Below are 21,690 nucleotides of genomic sequence, written 5' to 3' on the forward strand. Positions count from 1 at the left end.
TGCGGGAAGAAAGCTCGTAAAGCAGACGAGAAATTATTTTATGACCAGTGCATTCTCTCTCATAGCCTGAGGACGTGGAGGCGAGGGCTGCAATAACAATTTTCAAAAGGTACGATAAATGTGGAGAACTAGGACGGATTTTACATCAAAAATCGCAATCTGGAACAATAAACTGTCTCGTTCGCCGGATTATTTTACTACGCGGGAATTTAATGCACTTTCGTGCCCACTGGAACGAGACCTAATGGCTACAATAACATTTTTCAAAGAATAAAGCCAAACAAGCCCTAACTTAATTTGCAAAACGTTCCGGGCTTTTGTGTTCTTTGGCGGGGTTATAATCAGCTTAAAAGGATTGCTGAGGTGTAGTATTAAAATTAGGAATTCGTCTCGTCGAACTTTTTCGAAATGCAATTTATCTGGCAACTTCCCTTAACGTCTGATCCAATATCCCTCGGTAAAAATATAGTTTAGGAATTTACCTGGAGAAACCGGGACAGAAACTTCAATACGTTGCAAATTGGTCCGAGAGTTTCTCACCCTTGTCACTTCATTTTTCCATATTCTACTTCGAAAAGTTTACCATACTGTACGTGTGAGTAATTTTAATTCGGCTGGATATAACAAGGGCCTGAGCAAACAGAATCTTAATAAACACATTTAAAAGTTCTACCCTCGGGCGTATTACGGGGTTTAAAAATTTTGCTGAGCCCAAGCTCCACATCTCTAATCCATATTCATTTGGATTTAATTACATTTTCCAGAAAATAATGGGAATCCGCTGTATTCTGGATTTCTTGAAAAGCCGCTGAAACGTGATGGAGCAACGGTCTTTACGGGGAGGGAGGGGCACACCAGGTGGCTCGCATTGCATTTTCAGGGCACCGGAACCTTGATTGAGCCATTTAGGGCGAATCTATATCTATGAACGAACGTAAAAAAGTCGGGTTAAAGAATTCAAAATTGTTGAAGACACCTTATCTACCTAACAGGCGCGGCTGCAGGTGCGGATAATGATCTTATGTACATTCGTGAGGTAAAGAGTTTTATCGGCTGCAGGTCAGCGTCGACTTTCCCTCGTTCCGAATATTTCTTGACAGCTTCGCGCGTCGCTACGTTTTGCGAGCGGTAAGCATTTTTACTGCACATGTGCGGTAAAGCCGCTTTACTGCTCGTCCGTATGAAAAAGTATGAATTGCCCAAATGGCAATTTATCCGCGGTGGAGAAATAAAACAGTTTTCAGTTCAAAGTTTTATTATGTATGACACATTGATAAATAGATGGTGAATTATTGCGAAAAATGTCCGCGCTCCAAACACAACAGTTTAACTAATTACTCGGGGATCTGGCAATAGTAACGTTCACTAATTTATTGTTATGTACGCGCTCTCTCGTTTATAGCAACATTAAAATTTTTATTGAAACAATATTTACAACCGTATCGCGGATGTGAACCGAATTAGATGGGAACTTTTCAAAAGACTCATGGAAACTTTTTTGAAAAATTGTCGCACCTCTTCGGGTTCGGCACAAAAAGCTGCTTTTAAGATGATTAAAGAAAAGGAACTTTACAATAATTGACGTTTGCTCCGAAGCCAAAACCCGGCTCCTAGAGCACCAAATCAGCCTGTCGAAACAGACTTTCGCCCTTATATTAAATTATCCTCGTTCCTGCTTCGGTCCTTTTTCTTATGGTTATGTTTATAGTTCCTTTGCCTTTGGATTTTTGCATTTAGCATGGCAGTCCAAATTAGGGGCGCCACCAATCTGAATTTTAAAAAGTTTCTGTTTTCGTCTCATCTCACCGGGTTAAGGTCTTTTGTTCGACGGGCAACGGGGCCTTTGTCAATTATTGCAAACTCGGACGAGGAGCTAATAAATGTGGAATTGATTTTACGGTGGCACAAAGCCTCAAATCCGCCTCAAACTGCGGTTAACACTGTATTGTTAATGACACCCGCCTGGCTGATTAATTTATTCTGTTGCGAGAAGGATGAATTAGTTTTTCTTTCGGGGGCGCTCCCCCTTGCCCGCCTTGCTTTCATATAGCATTCAACCCAATTTGGATCCGCATAAATCATTTCCGATTGGAGCGTAGCGTCTGGGCGACATCGAGGGGCGGAGGGGGGAGGGGGAGGGGTAATTTTTTTTTTTTTTTATCTCGCGTCTCCCCCATTATGTGCAAAATTCAAAAGGGATCGCTTTTAAATTATCCCCTATGCATTTAGGACTCCATGATACTAATCAGAATTGAGATCGTTTTCGGTGCTAATTAAACTCGCCTTGTCGTAATTACGTCTTACGCTTTTTCGGTCGACCCTGAGTTATGCAAAGAATTGGATTAATTAGGAATTATCTCAGTCTCCTGGGTTTCTTTGATATTGTAATTTCCTAAATATTTGCATTTCGTCCAGAGGGTTCTCACGCCTGCGAAGCAGCCCTGGAAACTTTGATATTTTTCCGTCAAAAATGCTCCAAATTGGGATAGCGAAATTTGATGACAATTATTTATTTTTCTCAATTTCTTCCATCCACTCAAGAGAGTTTGTTGGTGAAATAACGGTGCACTTGCCAAGTTTTCAATGTCTTAATGAGAAAACTTTTAGCAGCGCCTAGTCCAGTTTCTCAAAGTAATCGAGCTTTAAAGTTGTTCCCAAGGAGAGAGATGAAAAATATTGGCAAGTTCAATATTTAAAAAATCACTTAGATTGGAAGTTTTATTGGAAATGTCTCTTTCAGTAATCGTTTTAGAGCGCCGTGGCCTCATTGTTTGCACAACCAAACACCGTGTGTTACATATATTATGTTTCATCTCTCCTTTTTCGCCTCTCTCGTGGGTTTAAAATTAAATTAAACGCCAAATTCGTTCAATGTGAACTTACGATAAAACAGGTGCATATTCTAGAGTTTTTTCTGACTCACTGGGCATTCATTTTTAATTTCCCATTCGTTCGGGCGCATTTGCAAGGGAAATTGGTAGTGAACGTTTTCGCTTCTAGTGCCAGAAAAAAAAAAGTCCCTGCTTAATTAATCCAGAAATGTCGTCAAGGAAAATCAATTTATAACGCTGTCAAAGTAAACACCGGTTCCTTCCGACAATACCGAACCGTACAAAAGCTCATTCAACGTGGAAAAATACCATACAGACGACAGATCAAAATTAATGGTGTATATTTTTCTTCCTTAGGATGATATTAAGTCGTGCCTGGAGCAGAATACGGGCCACAATCGAATTAGCTCCGGCTACGTGAAAATGTGATTTAAGGACCGGAAACGAAAACACCCAGGCAATACGTTTTAATTTCTCTTAAGGGAGGTTCGATAAAATATTTATTTAAAGGCCAAAGAAGAATGGGGCTTAAACTATTTTATTAATCGTAAAATGGGTTTATCGGGTTAATGCGCATAATAAAAGATGGAAAGAATGGCAGTTACTCAGCGAGCAAGTATGCAAAAGTTGCGCTTCAGCTGACGAGCTTTCAGGTGCTTAAGGTTTATCGTTCAATAAAGTTTTGCTTGCCTTTGTCCCGGCTCTCAAACTTAATGCTCTGCGTAGCGATTTCAACATTCCCAGAAGCAAAAAGGCAGACTACTTCCCGTCACTTCTAATTCGCGCGGTAAAGCTGCATAGTTTTCTTGAGTTTTGCATGTTTTACTAACTGGGCAATACTATACGCAAAACAGCTTGAAACTGCTGGCTTAAATTTCCTTTATCTCGAGGAAGCTTTAGCACAGTCGTAGCTATCTAGAATCACTTTTTAGAAAATTAATTACCATCAGCATCGAGTTTGTCAAAGAAACAGTCTCCACCAATCTGTCGAGAAAAATCTGCTTTCTTGACAACGTTGCGAATGTGGTTTAATTATAAGGTTTTTTACCGATTGAAATTAGCTCGAAAACTGGTGGAGGCATCTAATAAAAACAAAATTTCAGCGATTCGATAAATCTAATATCCAGGGTGCTTTAAGTTAATCGTTTCGCTAACGGAGGATGTTCATACAGGCTGTGATGAAATACGAGATCTTTTTCTCGTGGATTCTACTACGTGTGGGACTATAATATAATTCGCAACACAAACCTATGTATGCAAATTTCTGGCTGCAAGCCATATCTTACAGACGACAATCATAACCTGTTGCGTAGGGTTTCGAAAACATTCTAGGTAAATGCCTCAACTGATATTTGATCAAGAGATCGTTGTCAAAATAATATTAATCCCATTTTCTTATTATTGTTTGAGTGGTGAAATTTGAACTTTCACTGCCACCACACTTTCGTGGGTCGTCATCAAGGACACCTATTGTGTTTTACTGCGAGCCTTGTTGCTTTGTTTGGAGAATTTAGGACAAAATCATGGGCTCTTCTCCAAAAATTATTTATTATAGCAGCTTAAGCTTTAATTTATAACACAAAAGGCAAAAGTATTTACACGAGGATTAATTTATATAATCAAAATAATGGATGAAAGGTCGAGTCGATAAGGTTATCGAGAAAAACTTTTAATAAACTCAAACCATTATTAACAACTATTTTAAGAATAAAATTCATTGGAATGGAGATTAGACTCCAAAGCAGCCCCCATATGCCTCCAAATATGTTAAATACATTTCTTGACATAACTGAAGAAGGAGCCTCGTTAACCTGTCGTCTTTTCCTGACTGCAGTATCTGACGAGGTATCATTTGCAGGGATCAACAATGATGTGCAAACGTTGTTGGCGTGGTTTTCAAGCCACTGGTTGCTGCAGTTTATACCTTGTTCCATGAAGAAAATTCCTAGCTCTACTACGTAGGATAAAATGTTGGATAGTGGATCTCCTGTGGATTCAACATCAATGTCTTCGAGCGTTGTGACCCAATTTGATAAGGTCAAATTGATGAACGTTTGGACTTCTGAAACGATTTTACCACAAATTGTAGACTGGATACTTTTAATTACGGAATCAATTATGTCACTAAATATGTCCCTCTCCTGGACGTCCCTTTTCATTAAAACGTGCCGGCTTTCCAAAATTTCCTCAAATCGCCTGACTGGTACTTTGGTCGCGGCAATGGTCTTCTGAAATTGTTCAGTGAACTCGAAAGCTTTGTTTTGCATCGCGGCATAAGTTGCCATTTGTTTGACATAATCTTTAGGGTATAAGGCTTCAGCCACATCACTAGCCACTCTAACTAGAGCTGTCTCTAATTTTACCGCGTCCAATTGCACCGCGTCATCAACAATAATCAAAAGTTTAAGGCCTAATCCTGAGTTGACTGCGTCTAAGATGTCCGGGACTTTAGGTTCAGTGTTGCTGCTGAGTAGAGTCACCAGGCTACTCACAATGGCCTCTGAGGGCTGAAGCAAGTGGCTGATGATATTTGAAAACTGGGAGACTTGCGGCGATTGAGGTACAGGGGCTAAGAAGATTTCTTTGGTGAGGTGCACCGAGTCGCTGGCCCCCAAACACTAGAATGTTCCCTTGGGGTTATTGGGTGACTCATGGTCGTTGTGGAAAACTTACCATCAGCATTAACAGTAAGGTGGTGTAAGCCATCTCGATGGAAGTAGGAGGAAATCGTTTATGCACGCAATCGTCGAATCGAAATGGAATTTATTGTAAAATGTTTGTTAAATATTTGTGAAAATGATAATGAATTTAACGTGTTTGATTAAGTAGAACAATAGTAGCGGGAATACCATTCGTGGAAGTTTGAGTTTCAGAAAATTTAGCAGCATCCGTTATGTTCCGATAGGAGGAAATGCGTTGATTCGAATGTTTGACCAAGATTTGAAAATAATTACGTCCGACATGTATTGAAAATTTATAGGGAAAATCTGGAAAATTTGTAAACTTCCTCGAAACGAGTTAATTGTGCGCGATTTTCGGTTCTGATTAAATCACTTTCAACTAGTTTCATAACTGCAATATCGCAGAGCAAATAGTGGGTGAGAGAAATGTAGTGCAGTGACGTGTTTGACCCTGAGGAGAGAGCAAAGGGAGATAATTTCAAACAAAAATATTTTGATACCTCCACAGTCATCTTTCGCACAGAGGTGAGTTCTCTCGACTTTCCCATGGTGCAATTGTTATTAAGCGCATCCCTTTTGGGCGTAAGTCCACCTCAGATAAATTCATAATTCAGCGAAGTCTAAAGCCGATGTCGGCTACAAATTCCTCGACACGAATTATAGACCTTTACATGCAAATCACCGGGGGAAATGCATGCAAATCCCATCGCCACAAATTTTATCAAAACAGACCATTCAACTTTTGTAAACAGTTCAAGTCTAATGCTAATCAGCGGAAGGGTGAATATGTTAGAGCCTCGTTTGAATTTCATGAAGTTCGGTCGTACTTTATCGGACGATTTACCGAAAGGTTTATCATTGATTCTTCAGTTTCGGAGAAAGGTGATGATGTATTCCAAAGAGACGTCAAGGAAATGGTTTTTGTTTACAATTGCACACCGGGCAACTCAAGAGTGCTCACCAATACGGGATGTTATTTAAGTGCGTGGCCAAGCTTCAAGAGGTCACTCTGTGGGTGGTGCTAAGATGAAAAGTTCATGTGGACGTAGGTCCGGTAATGTCTAGTTTTCAAGGAAAAGAGTGTCAAAATTTTCTTAAAAATTATTATTTTTTTAAATCTTACTAATCCTTCAGCCGTCGCGATTGAAATTTTGCAGAGTTTTCTTTCATGGCGATTGATGTTATTTGTGCCCCACTAATTTTTTTTTTAACTTTCATACTTTTTTCGCATTAAGCGCAGGCGTGGCCGCCCACTTCGCTGGATTTAAGTCCGTTAGATTTTTCCTTTTGGGGGCATGTAAAGTCTTTCATTTATAGAACTCCGCTCAACGCTGAAGATGAATTAATCCAACGGGTACGAGATTCATGTAATCAGATAAGATATACGCCGGGAATGTTTCAACGTATTCGAGAATCGATGTTGAGACGAGCTAATGCTTGCATTGAAGTTCAAGCAGGATGTTTTCAGCAACTATTGCGAGTCTGGTGTTATTTATCGCTAAATGTTTTTGTAGTAGAAAAAATAGCGTACCATTTGCTTAGGGGTAGTTTTAATAAAGCATTTTACCCGTTTAATTTTTCTTTAATTTCCGGCGTTACCCCTATGCCCGCCACTAGAAAAAGCACGACAAACAAGTTCTAGTTTAAGATCACCAAGTTTCAACACCATATTTGTTGGCGTCTTCTTGTTATTTAGGAATTTTCGTAATATGTAACAATTTTTCAAAAACAGTTTTACACCCTGTATCGTGAAAATGATGCATCACCGGATTTACGTTTATATAAATTTTTCGTCTTAAAACCGCCCAGAGAATCACCTCTTGCTACGAGTGCTTAAACAACGCCCTGTATACAGGGTGTTTCAGAACAATATGTCATAAATTTAAGGGGTGATTCTATGAGTGATTTTGAGGAAAAAATTTTATATGAACATATGTCCGTTTTCGCTTTCTGTCTGAGATAGAGGGTGTTAAAATTTGCTATACATTTTTTTTAATAAGTCCGGACCTGCATTAAATATTTTTGTTAATCTTGGTGGACATAAGTTAGGTGTAGAAACACGTCTTTTAAGAGAAAAACGAATTTTTAAATGTAAGCAGTGGCGCCCCCAAGGCTATGACCCTGATTATTTTTAGGAAAAGTATGTTACATCGCTGCTTTTTCAAAAAATCAAAATCGTTTCCTTAACTCTAATTGTTTTGGTAAGAAAAATAGTCTTCTAAATTATTTTCATAACATCAAGCGTTTTCAAACAACAAACGGATTAGTTAGCATTGTATGTCATAATAACGACTAAATAAGTCATAATAATACTTAATTTGTAGCAATTTATAACGACCATTTAGACAAACAAAAATTAAATAAGGTGCGGAAAATGTCCTCCGTTAAGAAAACGATTTTTATTTTTTGAAAAAGCAGCGGTGTAACATACTTTTCCTAAAAATAATCAGGGTCATGGCCTTGGGGGCACCACTGCTTGCATTTAAAAATTCGTTTTTCTCCTAAAAGATGTGTTTCTACACCTAACTTACGCCCACCAAGTTTGATGAAATATTTATGCAGGTCCGGACTTATTAAAAAAATATATAGCAAATTTTAACACTCTTTATCTCAGACAGAAAGCGAAAACGGACCTATGTTCATATAAACTTTTTTCTCAAAATCGCTCATGGAATCAAACCTTAAATTTATGACATACTACTCTGAAAAACCCTGTATGTACAAGGTGAAAGAAGGCTGAGTTTCGTTTCCCTTTAAAATACCTCCGTACAATGAGAACTGGTCATTATAAAATCCGCTCTGTAGCGTAACCCCACAGGGTTATCTTAGCTTAAAGAAAAACACTTTCTTTCGTTCCCTACATTAATGGCTTGCCAGGGATACTCACTTAGTACATGAGAAATTAGTGCCCCCATTTCCGAAGATTACTTCGAAAATGTACCTGTACTCCAAAAAAAGCTTTAATGGAAATGTCCCATACGTGAAAAAGTTATGGAGCATCAAATTTGTGACACAATTTGAATGAATGGAATTTTTAGGCGATTCACATCAGCTGTATTTAATTCTTACTGCACGGCAGGGAATTATTTAGACTGCTCCTCTGTATAATCATATGAGGGCCGCGAGTTTTCTTAAAAAAACTGGAATATTCTTTCTCCATACAGAGTGACGTAGGTTGGGAGTTTAACAATAAAAATTTTGCTTCTTCTTTTGCTGTCTCCGATGTTCCACTGCGTTGAATTTTCAAAACTACACAAAGAAGATCTCGAAACTTACCAACGTTTCATTTCACGCGCAGGAAAGGGGCAAGACAATTATAACAATAATTTAATTAATTAAAATTATCTCGTCCAAGGAATTAATTTTGTTTGTAACTTTTAGAACGAATTCCCTTTTCCGGCGAGAGAAAAGCTCTGTAACAAATTTCCGAAATGACACTGGAAGGGCCTCAAAACTAATCCACCAGCAAAGTGATATTAGCCAATTAACTTCCGCTGAATTGCGGAGAATCGAATTTGAATCCTAATCGAAACTCGCCCCATTTATTTGTCAACAAGGGGATTAATGATCGGCTTTGTTTCAGGATAAAGGAGCAGCCGAGTCCAAGATGTCGGCCTCGAGTATGAATGGGGCTTCGCAGACGCCAGCCACCACCAGCCTGGACCAACAGATTACTTTCGACCGAGTTCCGCGGTATAAGTACGTTCAGGAAATAATTAATTCCTGAAACTTTACGGGGCGGAATTTTTCATCCGGATTGAAAGATTTTCATTAAAACTTCCGTCGTTATCGCGCAAGCATCACGGAATTTAAATTCGATCCTACGAGCCATGTTTCCTACTTGAGAATCATGGGCGTGAAGAGCAGCGGCTTGCCGACAGTTCTCTTCATCTTTCTCGGTCTACTGGCCGAGGCTGTAGCGGACTACAGTTTCATCAAGGGCGCCAAAATCAGTAGCAGGATCGTGCAGACCAAGTATGGAAGGCTGCAAGGGCTGCTCGTCCCCATGGACCAGCATCGCTATCTCAAGCCGATCGAGGTAAAAGTTTAATCCTCACATAACGCACGTAAATCTTCGCTCCCCGGATGGTGATCGCTAATCAAAAGGGAAATAAATTGGTCGCCGAAGGCAACCCTTTAATTAAACCTGATTCTCTTTAGGGCCGCGGTCGGGACAAAGAGAAATATATTTCACGTTTAACAACAAAGAACTAAACTTATGATCTGTGTCAGGTGTTTCTTGGAGTGCCCTATGCTACACCCCCCGTCCAATCCAACCGCTTCAGCCCTACCAGAACTCCATCCCCTTGGGAAGGAGTGCGGGTGTCCGACAAAATGGGCCCTGCTTGTCCGCAAAGACTGCCCAATATATCGAACGAAACGGCGGCCTTGGAGAAGATGCCCAAGGGGCGGCTAGAATACCTTAAGAGGCTGCTGCCACTGTTGAGGAATCAGAGCGAAGACTGTTTGTACTTGAACATATTTTCTCCTGCACAAGGTAAGTTTGTTGATTTTTTACCGCCAAACTGGAGATCTTATCTTAACAAATTTATTTGAGGGCACTATAAAGTCGCATGCGAGTTCGCCATACATATCGCAGTAAAGCCTCGATAAATTCCCAAGAATCGATCAGCGGTAATGCAAGTTGGACCAAGTCCAAGATGGAATACAAACTCATTTAACAATCTGTATAGGGAAGTCCTGCTTCGAGATTAACGATTTCGATTCGTCGACGTGCATTTTAAACCGAGTCTCCGACAAATCGCTAAAAGAATGGCAAATGCAGAGGGCGTTTGATTAAAGCACAATCAAAATTTTTGCGGAGGAAGGGAACATTTATTATCTTAGGGGTAAGGAAAAAAGAACGGGCCCGAGCACGAAATCTGCGAAATCTTTGTTCATCAATTATCCGGAACGTTTTCTTGCCTTTATTTGGGAATCAGCCCTTCGAGCTCTCTTACTTACTTATGATAAATGTAGTTCGTCATTGATTTCTAGGGGGATGTTTCCTGTTTTCCGCGCCCTAGCAGGAATTATTTAAATTTATTCCGAAGTTTGCCAACAGCCTAAACAGGTGTAGGCAATCTAAACTTCGCTTTGCAAATTAACACGTCACGGCAAGGGGATATATTAATACGTACCTTCTAATGAACCACGGAAAATCTGGGATTGATAAAGAGCAATTTTTCTGGGAAAACGCGAAATATAAACGCGAGAACAAGGCCTGCGCAATGCTCCGTAAGTACACGCATCGGAAAAATCCAAAAATATTTTTGTAGAACAAGCCATTTCAATGGTAATTCATACTGCACCGCGTTAGTGCAAGCCCTCACTCTGTATACCTATTTCAATTGATTGAAAAATCCGAAAGGAAACAAACAATTTTTTCACTTTATGTGTGAGAACGCTTGTCCACATGGTGCCGACACTCTGGCAGACTAGTTGGCCGATGAGGGAATCGACGAATTGCCATGTCCGGCACAACGGCCAGATTTGAACCCAATTAAGCACGGCTGGGATATGTTTCAAAGAAGAGCTTCGCCACGTATGGCCCACATTCACGGTGCCTTGCGATTCGAGGAGCCCCTTTCAGAAGAAAGGGGAAGGACATCACAAGCGGAAACCAACAATATCGTTTTGAGTATGGACGACGGAGTTAGGGCTGTAATCAATAACCGTGGAGGCGACATTTTGATTTAGACGTCATCTTTTTTGGCTGCTGAGAATGTTTCGTCAAGTTGCTAGAGGGGCGTTTTCAGTTATATTCCCAAATTATGAACAGATCGGACGATAATTCATAAATCTATCAGCAAACGCTTGGTTTAATTGCGTATCAAACGGTGTAAGTGCATAAGGTTCTTTCCTAATTAGTTTCCGAAGAAATTCAATCCAGCTATAAGAATATTCCCAAACTTTTCCGATGTATGCATAATTCAGGACAAAATGGCGGATGCCCGGTTGTACATATTTCGGGAGATTTCAAACTTGCGTTAAGCCTCGCGGATGGCGAATCCGTCTCTTTTACCATATTTTTTACTTTAAAAACTACTTTTCAAGCATACTGGCACTGTCCGAGTCATGTTCTATCGGGCGACGCCGCTCGAAAGGGATTCGAGCCAAGATTTTAAAGACAGGTGTTTGCATATTGTATCAGTGCGTCGCTCGATGAAAAATCTATTGTCAGAAAAATTTCGAGAGGCAATGCACCGTAAATCATTTCTTGAACGGTGCCAAGATAAAAGAGGACTAACACTGTCTTATTTAATATTTATTTCCAGTCATTTTATACGATTTATCTCCCCTCAGAAATAGAAGGGGAAAAGTGCTTCTCTGACAGTTTCCTTCTACGGACACTCACTGGAACTGTTCTCCCTTGTCGTAAAACAGGAATGCTCCACACGGAAGTATACCAATAAAGCTGCTTCCTCCCAGAAACCTCCAAACTTCGTAATCGACAGTTTACAGCTAAATTTACTGTCACTTTATGAATCTGCTTATCCCGGGCCCTGGCCTTTGAAAACTCGAACAATGCCCCGTAATCTCTTACAGCAAGAGCAGTTCCTGCTGCTTGTGCGCGATTATTAATTTGTTATACAAAACGCTTATCGTTAGTTTTATTGTTGGGTATTAAGAGTTGAATAATACCGGGCGATATTTCGCCGAGTGCGATATTTTAAACGAGCCGAAATAATTAACCATTTTTACGTGGTAAATCCAGATTAAGGACGGGCAAAAAATTGCCACAATATTTCTCAGGTATATGAGCGTCGGCGATGATAAAGTGGCTCGGTGTTTGCGGTGAGCTCGCTTTGTCATCGGTGACACGGCGTGGAAAAAGTGACCGTTTAAATTGTCTCGGAATTATTAAAGTAAAGCAGGGAGGAGGCATTTCCCGAATATGTCTTCAGGGAGGGATGTGAGCAAATATTATGTCCAGGCAACGAATAAGAGAACCGATATTAAAGCCGGCAACGGAGAGGGAGCGAATCAAATTTAAAATCCGGAAATTAAGTAATTCGTTCTATGGAGCGAATTATTAAAGCGCGAAGTGATGGAGGATACCGACTCGCCAAGTTTGAATCTATTCTTTCTGCGCACGTTAATCACGTTCACCATTTTGTCATATTTTATTCGACTCCCTTTATTGGACGGTATTGGCGTTTCTCCCCTGGCTGATGATTACTATCTTCCTTTCCTTATTCCCTCTTTTCTGAGATTAAAAATAGCCGTAAAAATTTCGCGTTAGCGCTAAATCAGTGATTTCTTACATTAAAGTTTCACATCGTTTCCCCACAATTTGAACGCTCGGCAAGGGCTGCATGATGCAATATCTAATTCCTGCAGTCGCGTGTACAAATTCAGAGACGTTATTTAAACCTCAAAGGCTGTTTAAATCAAATTTTATTGCGACGTAGGAATGCAAATTAAGATTCTGCTAGTCGGGGAGCAACTTTACCGAGACGAGAGATGTGTGTTTGCTTTGCGTTTCCCAATGGTTTTTGCTCGCTTTTTTTCGCTAGTTTATAGTAATCCCGGAACAATGCAACGGAATATCCAGACATAAGCAGGCACGTCTCCATAAACTCCAGGCTCCAACTCGGATCCATCTAAATAACAGTCCGAGACTTTACGGTAAATTGTGATTTAGGACTTTCCAGGATTAAATAAATCCTTCGTTGTTGTTCCGGCGCATTCGCAAATATCGTTGACTTCTTCGGATGCTAATTGCGGAAAATTATTTGGGACTCGCGAGGAGGCAATTTGAGTGTGATTTATATCGCGTGAGAGCCATCGAAAGGACTGGAAATCCTTTGGAGAATTTCGGGGACACACATTGACGAGGCGCCCAAAATACCCCCGTAAGTGCGGCTTAAGTTAATCCGATTCTGGGCAGGGAAATCACAAACCTGAAGTTACGGGAGAGATTTTTCGGTACACATTGAGCCGAGGCTGCTGGCTTCTGTTTTAGGGGAGGTTTTTCGTGTTTGAGTTTAGGGTTTAAGGGAGCGCTAGGGTTTTTGACGAGGTGAAAAGTTGAACGTTGCTTTAGTGCTCTTCTTAGGGCAGCCGCTGTACATAAAATTCGTCGTTGTTAGCCGAATTTGTATACGGGAAATGATGGGCGCGTTCGGGAGGCGCCAGCGCTGCAGCGCTTTATCGCAGCGATTGCATTTCGCCCCAGCTCCGAGTGAAAGTGGCAGGGCGTGTCGCGCTGGAAAGCTGAAATTTTGAGTTGCGAAGCAGAAATCGCCGTTTCGAATGCAGATACACGAGAAAAGTAAAAATTGAAGGATTTAACTAATGGAGGTCGTCAGTAAAAACCGACGCAATATCCCGACACACTTTTTCCTTATCTGCCACAGATGTAACCGAGCGGAGCCTCTTTTTTCAAAAGCTTGGACTGATTGATACATCAGGAAAATTGAATATCGGTTATTCATCATTTATAGATTTGCTAGCTGTCGAAAACATGTTCGGCTCGTTACAGACGCGTATCAACAAAAAAGTATTCGGAACCAGTAGGATTACTAATAAACGACACAACAAAAGCCATTTTTCCCTTGTGGATGTCCGGGCCTGGTAATAAATTATCCGGCAGGCATTTACCGCACAATTCTTTCGCGAACAGCAAAAAGACAATATGTTAAAAAAACGGGTCCATCAATTTTGCGGGGAAACGTAGTGTCGCTCCTGCGACATTCTTTGTAATAAAAATCTATTAACACGTCCTCTAGACGTTCCTGCTAGAGTTGAAAGCGGCCCATAAAGCAGCTGGTTTGCTTGAATTCCTGCAATATTTGAAATTTATAGGTGCAAAGCGTTCGCATCTTCAACAGGCCAGGGAGATTGTTGAAATTGGATATAAGTGTTTGCTTAGAGTAGGTGCTACGAAAAATTGTCTGAAACGCTGCAAAGTAGTCAACGAGATGAGTACACTGTAAGTGACCCCATTGCGAAACGTTAGTGTGTTCTTCTAATAGCGAATCCTCAGCGTTGCTCCGAAAATCCGTAAATACCTTTGCTAACGATTTCCTTAACGACTGTGCCCCTATTACCGAAGAAGTACAAAAGCCATATATGAGCGTCGTAAAGACGTCTCACAAAAACGAACGGAAAGCAATTCAAAGTTCTCCAGTTAAGAGCTGAATCTGGCGCTTGTGCCAGTTTCGGGAACGCCCTAATCAGATTTTGCTCTCTGTATATTCGAGGCAAAAAGTCTTGACGTATAACTGACGCAATATTGAGATAACTAATTTGTGGGACATAATTAAAATTTAGGTTTGGGAATGCACGCACATCGCAATTAAAATCGATCACAAAGGTTTATCCACACACACACACACACTCGCACACAAAACATAAGCTTATAGAATTATGGTGACATGGTGGGGCCTGCAAATTGCCGTTTATTGCACCAATTAGGGCCTAAATTATCGAGAGCCAAATTAACCAAAATCTGACCGAATCAATAGGGACACGGATAAAAAAAGCCGGAAATATTGTGGGCACGAAGGCTTGAAAATAATTATCCGTTTTCCCTGAATAATTTGGAAATATATTTACATGCCTGCATAAATAGTTTATTTATCATTCGGTTGGATATAAATAGTTTGGGCCTCGGGCAAATTGGTCCAATTAGGAATGGCATGTTAAAAACGCGGATATTAATTAACGTTGCTAGCTTTGTAATGTGGATCGATCAAGGATGGGAGTTTTGTAATAAATTTGTTTTGACTTCAAAATTGGAACAAGCTCCAGAAAATTAATAGTTGCCTTCTCTGGCTTTAAGCACATTTTTCGTTCGCCTTAAAAAGTAGAAACAAAATTCTTTCTTCGAGAGCTGCATTACTGAATGTAACTAATTTAAGTGAATTCCGGAGAATCTCATTAGGAACTTTTTCCTCCTTAGAACTGCAGAATAATTACTTTTGTGTTGCCAGGACTGCAAATATTTTTCGAGGCGTTTCAGGGATTTCGGACAAAGATGAAGGATTATTTAGTTCGTTAATTTATAAGCATTCGGAATTTTAACGACTATTTTTTCTCGCTGTAAATTAGTAAATGAAGCATCCTTTTCCTTTGCGTTTTTTCCTCGTTCCGGGGCATTTGTTAAACCCCCCGGGGGGCAATATCTCTCAGATGTCTCTTGCTCAATATTCCCCCAGCACTTATCCCAAGCATTCAGGCTACATCAAACCATACAATCCTGATGGATCGGCCCAATCATGTTCAACATGGTCGATATATCATTTTTATAAAGCGGGCTTCCGTCACGTGGATCGCGAAGCATCGCATTTTGTAAATATATTAAGCCTCAGACGTTTGTTAAGGAAATGGGGCAAAGTTTTCGCTATTTAATTAACGGAGATTTAAGGGATTACGCTCGCAACTTTGCGGGGGATTAAATTTTAAGTGCAAGTGTGGTGCAGTGACAAGTGCAGGCTAAAAACAAATCGGTAATTGGAGTTGCAGGAACTGCCTTGGAAGTTTTGAGTGACGTCTCATTTCAGATAAATGAAGTCATGTTGAACAAAAACAACAAATCAGTGCCGGCAACTCGATTATGTGAGGGGAGGGTATTGAAATCGCCCCTGCAATACGTGGCCCGATGGAATTTTCAATCGAACGCTCTGAAAAACCGGGTTATTGTGCCATAAACAATGCGACCTCATTAGTCTCGGTGGAAATGATATTTGTGGAGTATATTTCACGTTCCAATGTTCATAGAAAATTCGTACAAAATTATGCTTTTAACGTTAATAGAAGCCTGGTTGTGTGGCAGTGCGTTTCCAAAATGGTGTGAAGGAATTTTGAACTGAAAAGTACGGCTTTGTGGGGAGTTTGTGGCTTTAGTTCGTTTTTTTTTTTGAGCACAGAGAAGTTAACATTAAGACAATGAGAGGAAAAGACAGAGTCCCCCATGGAAGCGAATGTTGTAGGGTAAGGAGTTTGCTTATGGGCGCATAAGGCGCCTTCGCCATTTAATCGGGAATCAAAGTTACATGCTTCTAATAAAAAAATATTTATATTTAAGAAAAATATATAGGAATTGCCCTAAGCTTACCGTTACGACTATGACCTACAAACGAAGTAGATATCTACAAGAAAACCCTTTCACGAGTTTTTTTGTGCCTTTTCCCGTGACCTCGTACTGAAAACAATTTATTTATTAAACTGATGGTTATTTTCGACATCATGAATTTTCCGAATGTAAGAAATTCGGATCAATTGTTTTTTAAATCATTTATATTCAGAAGTTTCCAGAAAATTTTAAAATATTTAACCTGTTTGAAAACATTTAAAAATATCCGTAAAGAGCACAACATTTAAAAGTTTTGAGTACTAGTTGTTGGAAATTCTGAATATCTTATAAAGGATCGTTCTGCGTCAAGAAAACCTATGAAACCAGTAAATTTTCTCTTTTAATAATTCCATGGAAAGTTCATAAATTTTTCTGTGCTCCCAGGAAGGAGCTTAGAAAACCTGGAAACCTCCATTAAGTCAAAAATGTGATATCATGCAGCTTGAATTTAAATCTATTCGCAACTGCAAACGCGAAACAAGCTCGAATATTATCTTGAGAGACTTGGACACAGTCGCGACTTGGAAAAGTTACTACTGACGTTATTGAATAAACATAACAACATTTTATCTAAATGAGTATTTGAGGTCTTTAAAGATTTCCGTTACGATTTTTCCTCATTTCAATTAAGTGCAAAAGACTCAGTAGTTTTTATCCTCTCGGAGGTATGTAGAAGACTTCGTTACGTGAAAGCCCCGCTAACTACCAGTTGTATGTCCGACTCATCGAAGTTAATATGTCGAATGGTGAAATCTCAGACAGATCGTCGTCAAGAATTCCAAAATTTTATATTCTTTGCATGCTGCCTTTTACGATTCAACAATCAGTTCTCGTTCCTATTATAGCCCCAGCGCAAATGGGTCAACAACATTGTTATATTCATATCTGAACTATATTACACGTCCATTACAAGTACAAGTGCCATTATGAATAATTTATCAGCCGCCCTGCATGGACCAATGTAAATGACATCTAGTGTTTACAACGATGTATCTTTTTTAGATAACATTATTTATTTAAGTATTAGTTCGCTTGTTGGTTACATCACCCACGTCATTCCCATGCAAATAATCCCTACACACGGATATTCACGAGGGCGAAATTTGTATACACGAGCATAATTGCGGTGCTTGTTAATATTTGCTTGATTAGTTTATCGCAAAATGGCAGCCTCCCACATAGATATCATTCATTCGGGTTAATAAACCATTTTCCTTTCCAAGGTATCTAACCTCCCAATCGACATAGGCATCCGAAATAACGCCAATTTCGAATCTAATTACCAGTAACGAGATTGATTTTTTGTTGATATTAACCCTACACCTGCATAGTTTAAGCTTATACATGGCAGTAAAACAGGCCATTTCTTGGATGTTATTTCCTGAGTCGTAAGCCGCGGAAATAAACGTTAGTTGTGCAAAAGAGAACGGGGATTCTTAAACATAAATCTTGGAGCGAGGGCCCATAAACAAAACTGCCTTCCTGAGCATTTGTCCGATTTTCTTAATGAAAATTCTTGCTGCTTTTAAAGTCGCTCGACTACGTAGTAACTCGCTTACTTTCTGTCCCCAAATAAAATGATCAGAGCTAATATATTTTCAGTGATTACCTCTGTGACGATTGTAAAATTCGCGGCCCTCATCAATTTAAATAGGTAAAAACTCCCAGCCTTCATCGGTCTAGTTAGTAAAGCAATCCAGGTTTGTCTACTCAGCACTAAGTTAATCTTTGATTATAGATTAACAGTGATTAAAGTAGGTAGTTTTCGGAATTCTAAACGTAAAATAATGTGCTAAAACAGTTAATATTTCTCGTCGGTTTGCACGTTCTTCCGCCTCCTCATTCCTCTAGGATTACTTTCGTGCGGAGAATCTTAACGAAGTAACGCGAGGAGATAAGAAAATTAATCACTGACAAGCTTTGTTTTCGTTCGAAACCAGATTATCCTAATTTGTCTTTGCTACCCGATAACGGTGGTTTATCGATCGCTGTATCGCACAACGAATAATGATAGATTGAAAATTTGTGGAAACATCAATAGAAACGTGTTCTATTGAAGAGTCATTATTCAAAAAAACCCGCAAGAAAGAACGAAAGGGGGTTTGAAACGTCAGTATCAGAACGGGACACAAAAGACCGAATGTGTGGGCCAGCCTGAACATGATGGTTAAATACTCGCAGAGATTAATGGGTCACTTGTTCCGCTTTTGGGCAGTTTTTACCCTGTTAATTTCAGATAAAATATGTTTTTATGTTCGGCGGTCAAAAATCCCGCCCTTTGTTCCTGGCCAGAAATAATAAGCTTCGATATGTTAAACAATTTTATTTATCCAGGGGGTTTGTGCCCTTTTCCGGAAAAAAACCCAAAAAATCCGCTCAAAAATCTCCATATAAATTGCTTCACCGGACCTGGAGGGGGTACTTTCCAAAAGGAGGAGCGCGGATTGCACGCAGATAATTACGCAGATTTTTCCCTTCCTTGATAGTACGTATGTCACGTTGTTACTCGTTTTATTATTCCCGAGTGTGGAAAAAGTGAAATTGGATAGAATGGTATTAGAATTTATGTTAAATAGTTTTGCTCGCTTTTAGGGAACAAGCTCGAGAAGGGTTCGATATATTTATGTCAGTTTGAAGAAATTTCAGCTCCAGTTTCACTGTCTGAAAGGGGGAAAGAATCGTAAGGTAATATTACACTACTGAAACGGATTTTCCTGAAGGGGTATTATTGCAATTTGAACTTTAACATTCTTATCACACCATACATACATAATATAAGAATGCATGTAGAATTTAAATGAGACGAAGCTGAAGGAAGGTTCAGTAACGTGACTTTGATGAAAAAATATAACATCGGTTCAGTTTCATTTGTACTGTTTAAATAAAGGCCCCAGGTCTCTTTGGAGTTATGTAACCACAATAATCCCCAAATCAATGGAGAAATTAACCATTGTCCTGTTTTGATTTCTTGTGATGCTCAAAAGATTTTCGTAAGTTCTCGAAATAGATGTTAACATCGAAGTAATCACATAAAATACCTTTTTGTACGAGAGAATTCTATATGGCATTCAATAATCTCGTAGCGGTCGATATAGAAACACATTTTCTACCCATCTCGATCAAAAGAAAAATTAGATATTTTGTATTTAAGCGGATTGAGAATTTCGGCCACATATGAGAACTATTTTATTTCGATTTACAATTCAAAGGGTTTAATTAATCACAATAATAGGAATTCTGGATTAACCAGTAAATGCGTTTTATGTTTAGCAAAATAATATACCTAAAGTATAGTGCTCTGAATAGCAACACTATTGCTTCCTCTTCTTTGTGCAATTATAACTTTTCCTTGGTTGTGGCATCTTTTAAAGTAACAAAATCTGAAAAAATTGTCCTATATTGAGCTACACGTTATTTGTGAGATGGAGAGAGATATTTTAGAGGTGTAGTCGACTTCCTTTATAAGTAGAATCGCGTATATTTAATGATCGATTTCGAAGTGGTCCTAAACCACGCAAGCCCACTTTTTCATTTGCAGGACCAATGCACAAAACTTCTGTCCCACTTCGCTATCAGTAGAAGGTAGATTTACGCGGCTCTTAAAACTCCGACCAGGAAAACATGGAAAATATGCCCGACTCGCAAACTTTCCTCCGAAGACATTATAAACCGAAACCTTCGGTGTCTGGTTACTTTTATGTACTTTGGGTAACTCCTGCTCGCGCTTCAAAACCGCTTTTAGCTCTATAAATCAATTGGAACTCTGTGAAAACTCCCCACCGCTAGACATATTCGAGAACTCCTTTTTAGCCGAACTTCATTTGCTCGGGCTTCAGTGGAGCGACAACACTTAAAAAATAACGAAAGCCGACGGCTCGAGGAGCGTTTAAAAGAAAAGCGATGTCGGAGGAATTAAAGTTGCATCGAAAATTACCATTAGAGCTCTAAGACACTATAGAAAACCCCTTTAAAATACGCTCATGAATAGAACGACTTGCCTTAAAAGTTTCGCCTTTACTTAAAACTTTGGCGCGTAGCGCCAGGCTTTCAGGGCTCGTGAATTGATTTACCGAATGTTTTAAAAGTGGTGTGAAAAGACGAAGGAAAACTGTTTAGGGGCGAGGAAATTAAAGTCTTGTTCTGTAAACCGCTAAATATCGACTTTGAAATTCGATTGGATCGTCGAGACGCGTCACCATTTCAAGTGATGAGGGACACGAGTTCTCTAATCAGAACAATTGCGTTTTTCTGGGATCAACAAGACTTAATCCTTATTCGTAAAACTGGGGAACGAGTTTCGGCAAAAATTCGATTTAGTACAGAACGGCAAAAAGTGTGATTTATCGAGGACCATCTTAGGGATCCGAAAACAAGCGATTTAAAAGCTCGAAGCGAGAAATCTGGGGTTACTGATTTTTTTAAATTTATCTGCCGACCGGATTGGGACGTCGAGCTTTCCGGAAGCAGAAATATAATTAATTTGCCTTCGAAAAAAGATGCCAAAGCTTATTTATTTCGGAATGAAAATTTCTGTTGGGTCTCGTCAAGCAGGGCCTCAATGGATTTTCGGAAAAGAATTTTAGTTTGCGCTAAGATAAACGAGGGTTTTCAGTGGCATGCTTGGGTGAAATTAATTTTCCGCAGATCGTGCACATTATGTTCCTTCGGTTATTAAATTGGAGCCTTCTATCACGTGTAGAAGCCATCACTCTCGTCTTTACTTTAGCCTATTGTTTGTCTTGTTCCTTCAATATCAGGACAGGTTACGAAAAGAAACCGCCCTTGTTCGGCTTAAACAGCTATTCTATTTAATGCCGAGATCTTAAGGGATTCACTTTAATATCGTCACTCGACCTTTATAGAGATTTATCGATTGACACCAGTCCGCGCGAAGAATGCCGGAAATTTTCGACACTTTTAGAAAATCTTAGAATCTGCCCTCATTCTTCGTGTGAGTAGATTTTGCGAGGGCGAAAAGGGACACAAAACAATAATAACTCAACAAGAGCTGCAAAGCCAGTATTTTGTGTAGTCCCTCCTCCACGCTCGGCCCGACGGTTTTCCAAACTTTGGTCGCTACACTTTCGAGAGCTAA

At 39.7% G+C, this 21,690-nt stretch overlaps 2 protein-coding genes across 5 annotated transcripts in view; one reads left to right on the forward strand and one right to left on the reverse strand.

Annotated features, from left to right (window-relative positions):
• Positions 1–21,690, forward strand: part of LOC136342141 (neuroligin-4, X-linked-like) — an 86,596-nt gene that overhangs the window by 38,989 nt on the left and 25,917 nt on the right. The window contains exons 1-3 of one of the 4 annotated variants that reach the window (XM_066287675.1): positions 5,713–5,929; positions 9,096–9,551; positions 9,746–10,010. In XM_066287675.1, the coding sequence (XP_066143772.1) occupies positions 9,363–9,551; positions 9,746–10,010 (454 nt within the window). In that variant the 5' untranslated portion in view covers positions 5,713–5,929; positions 9,096–9,362. Of the gene's footprint in view, positions 1–5,712; positions 6,095–9,095; positions 9,552–9,745; positions 10,011–21,690 lie in introns of those variants that run through there. The other 3 variants (XM_066287674.1, XM_066287673.1, XM_066287672.1) reach the window with 3 other exon arrangements.
• On the reverse strand, positions 4,361–5,657 carry LOC136342152 (uncharacterized). The gene is made up of 2 exons (XM_066287700.1): positions 5,505–5,657; positions 4,361–5,449 (listed from the first exon to the last, which is right to left on the reverse strand). The coding sequence occupies exons 1-2, from the start codon at positions 5,535–5,537 to the stop codon at positions 4,451–4,453; spliced, it is 1,032 nt and encodes a 343-aa protein (XP_066143797.1). The 5' UTR covers positions 5,538–5,657; the 3' UTR covers positions 4,361–4,450.

The sequence above is a fragment of the Euwallacea fornicatus genome, chromosome 11 (assembly GCF_040115645.1).
Source record: "Euwallacea fornicatus isolate EFF26 chromosome 11, ASM4011564v1, whole genome shotgun sequence".
NCBI lineage: Eukaryota > Metazoa > Arthropoda > Insecta > Coleoptera > Curculionidae > Euwallacea > Euwallacea fornicatus.

Excerpts from the sequence above, each read along its gene's own strand:
- LOC136342152 (XM_066287700.1), bottom strand. The coding sequence starts at position 5,537 with ATGGCTTACACCACCTTACTGTTAATGCTGATG. Across the intron at positions 5,450-5,504 it reads CCTTACTGTTAATGCTGATG|TGTTTGGGGGCCAGCGACTC; the intron begins GTAAGTTTTCCA and ends GGAACATTCTAG.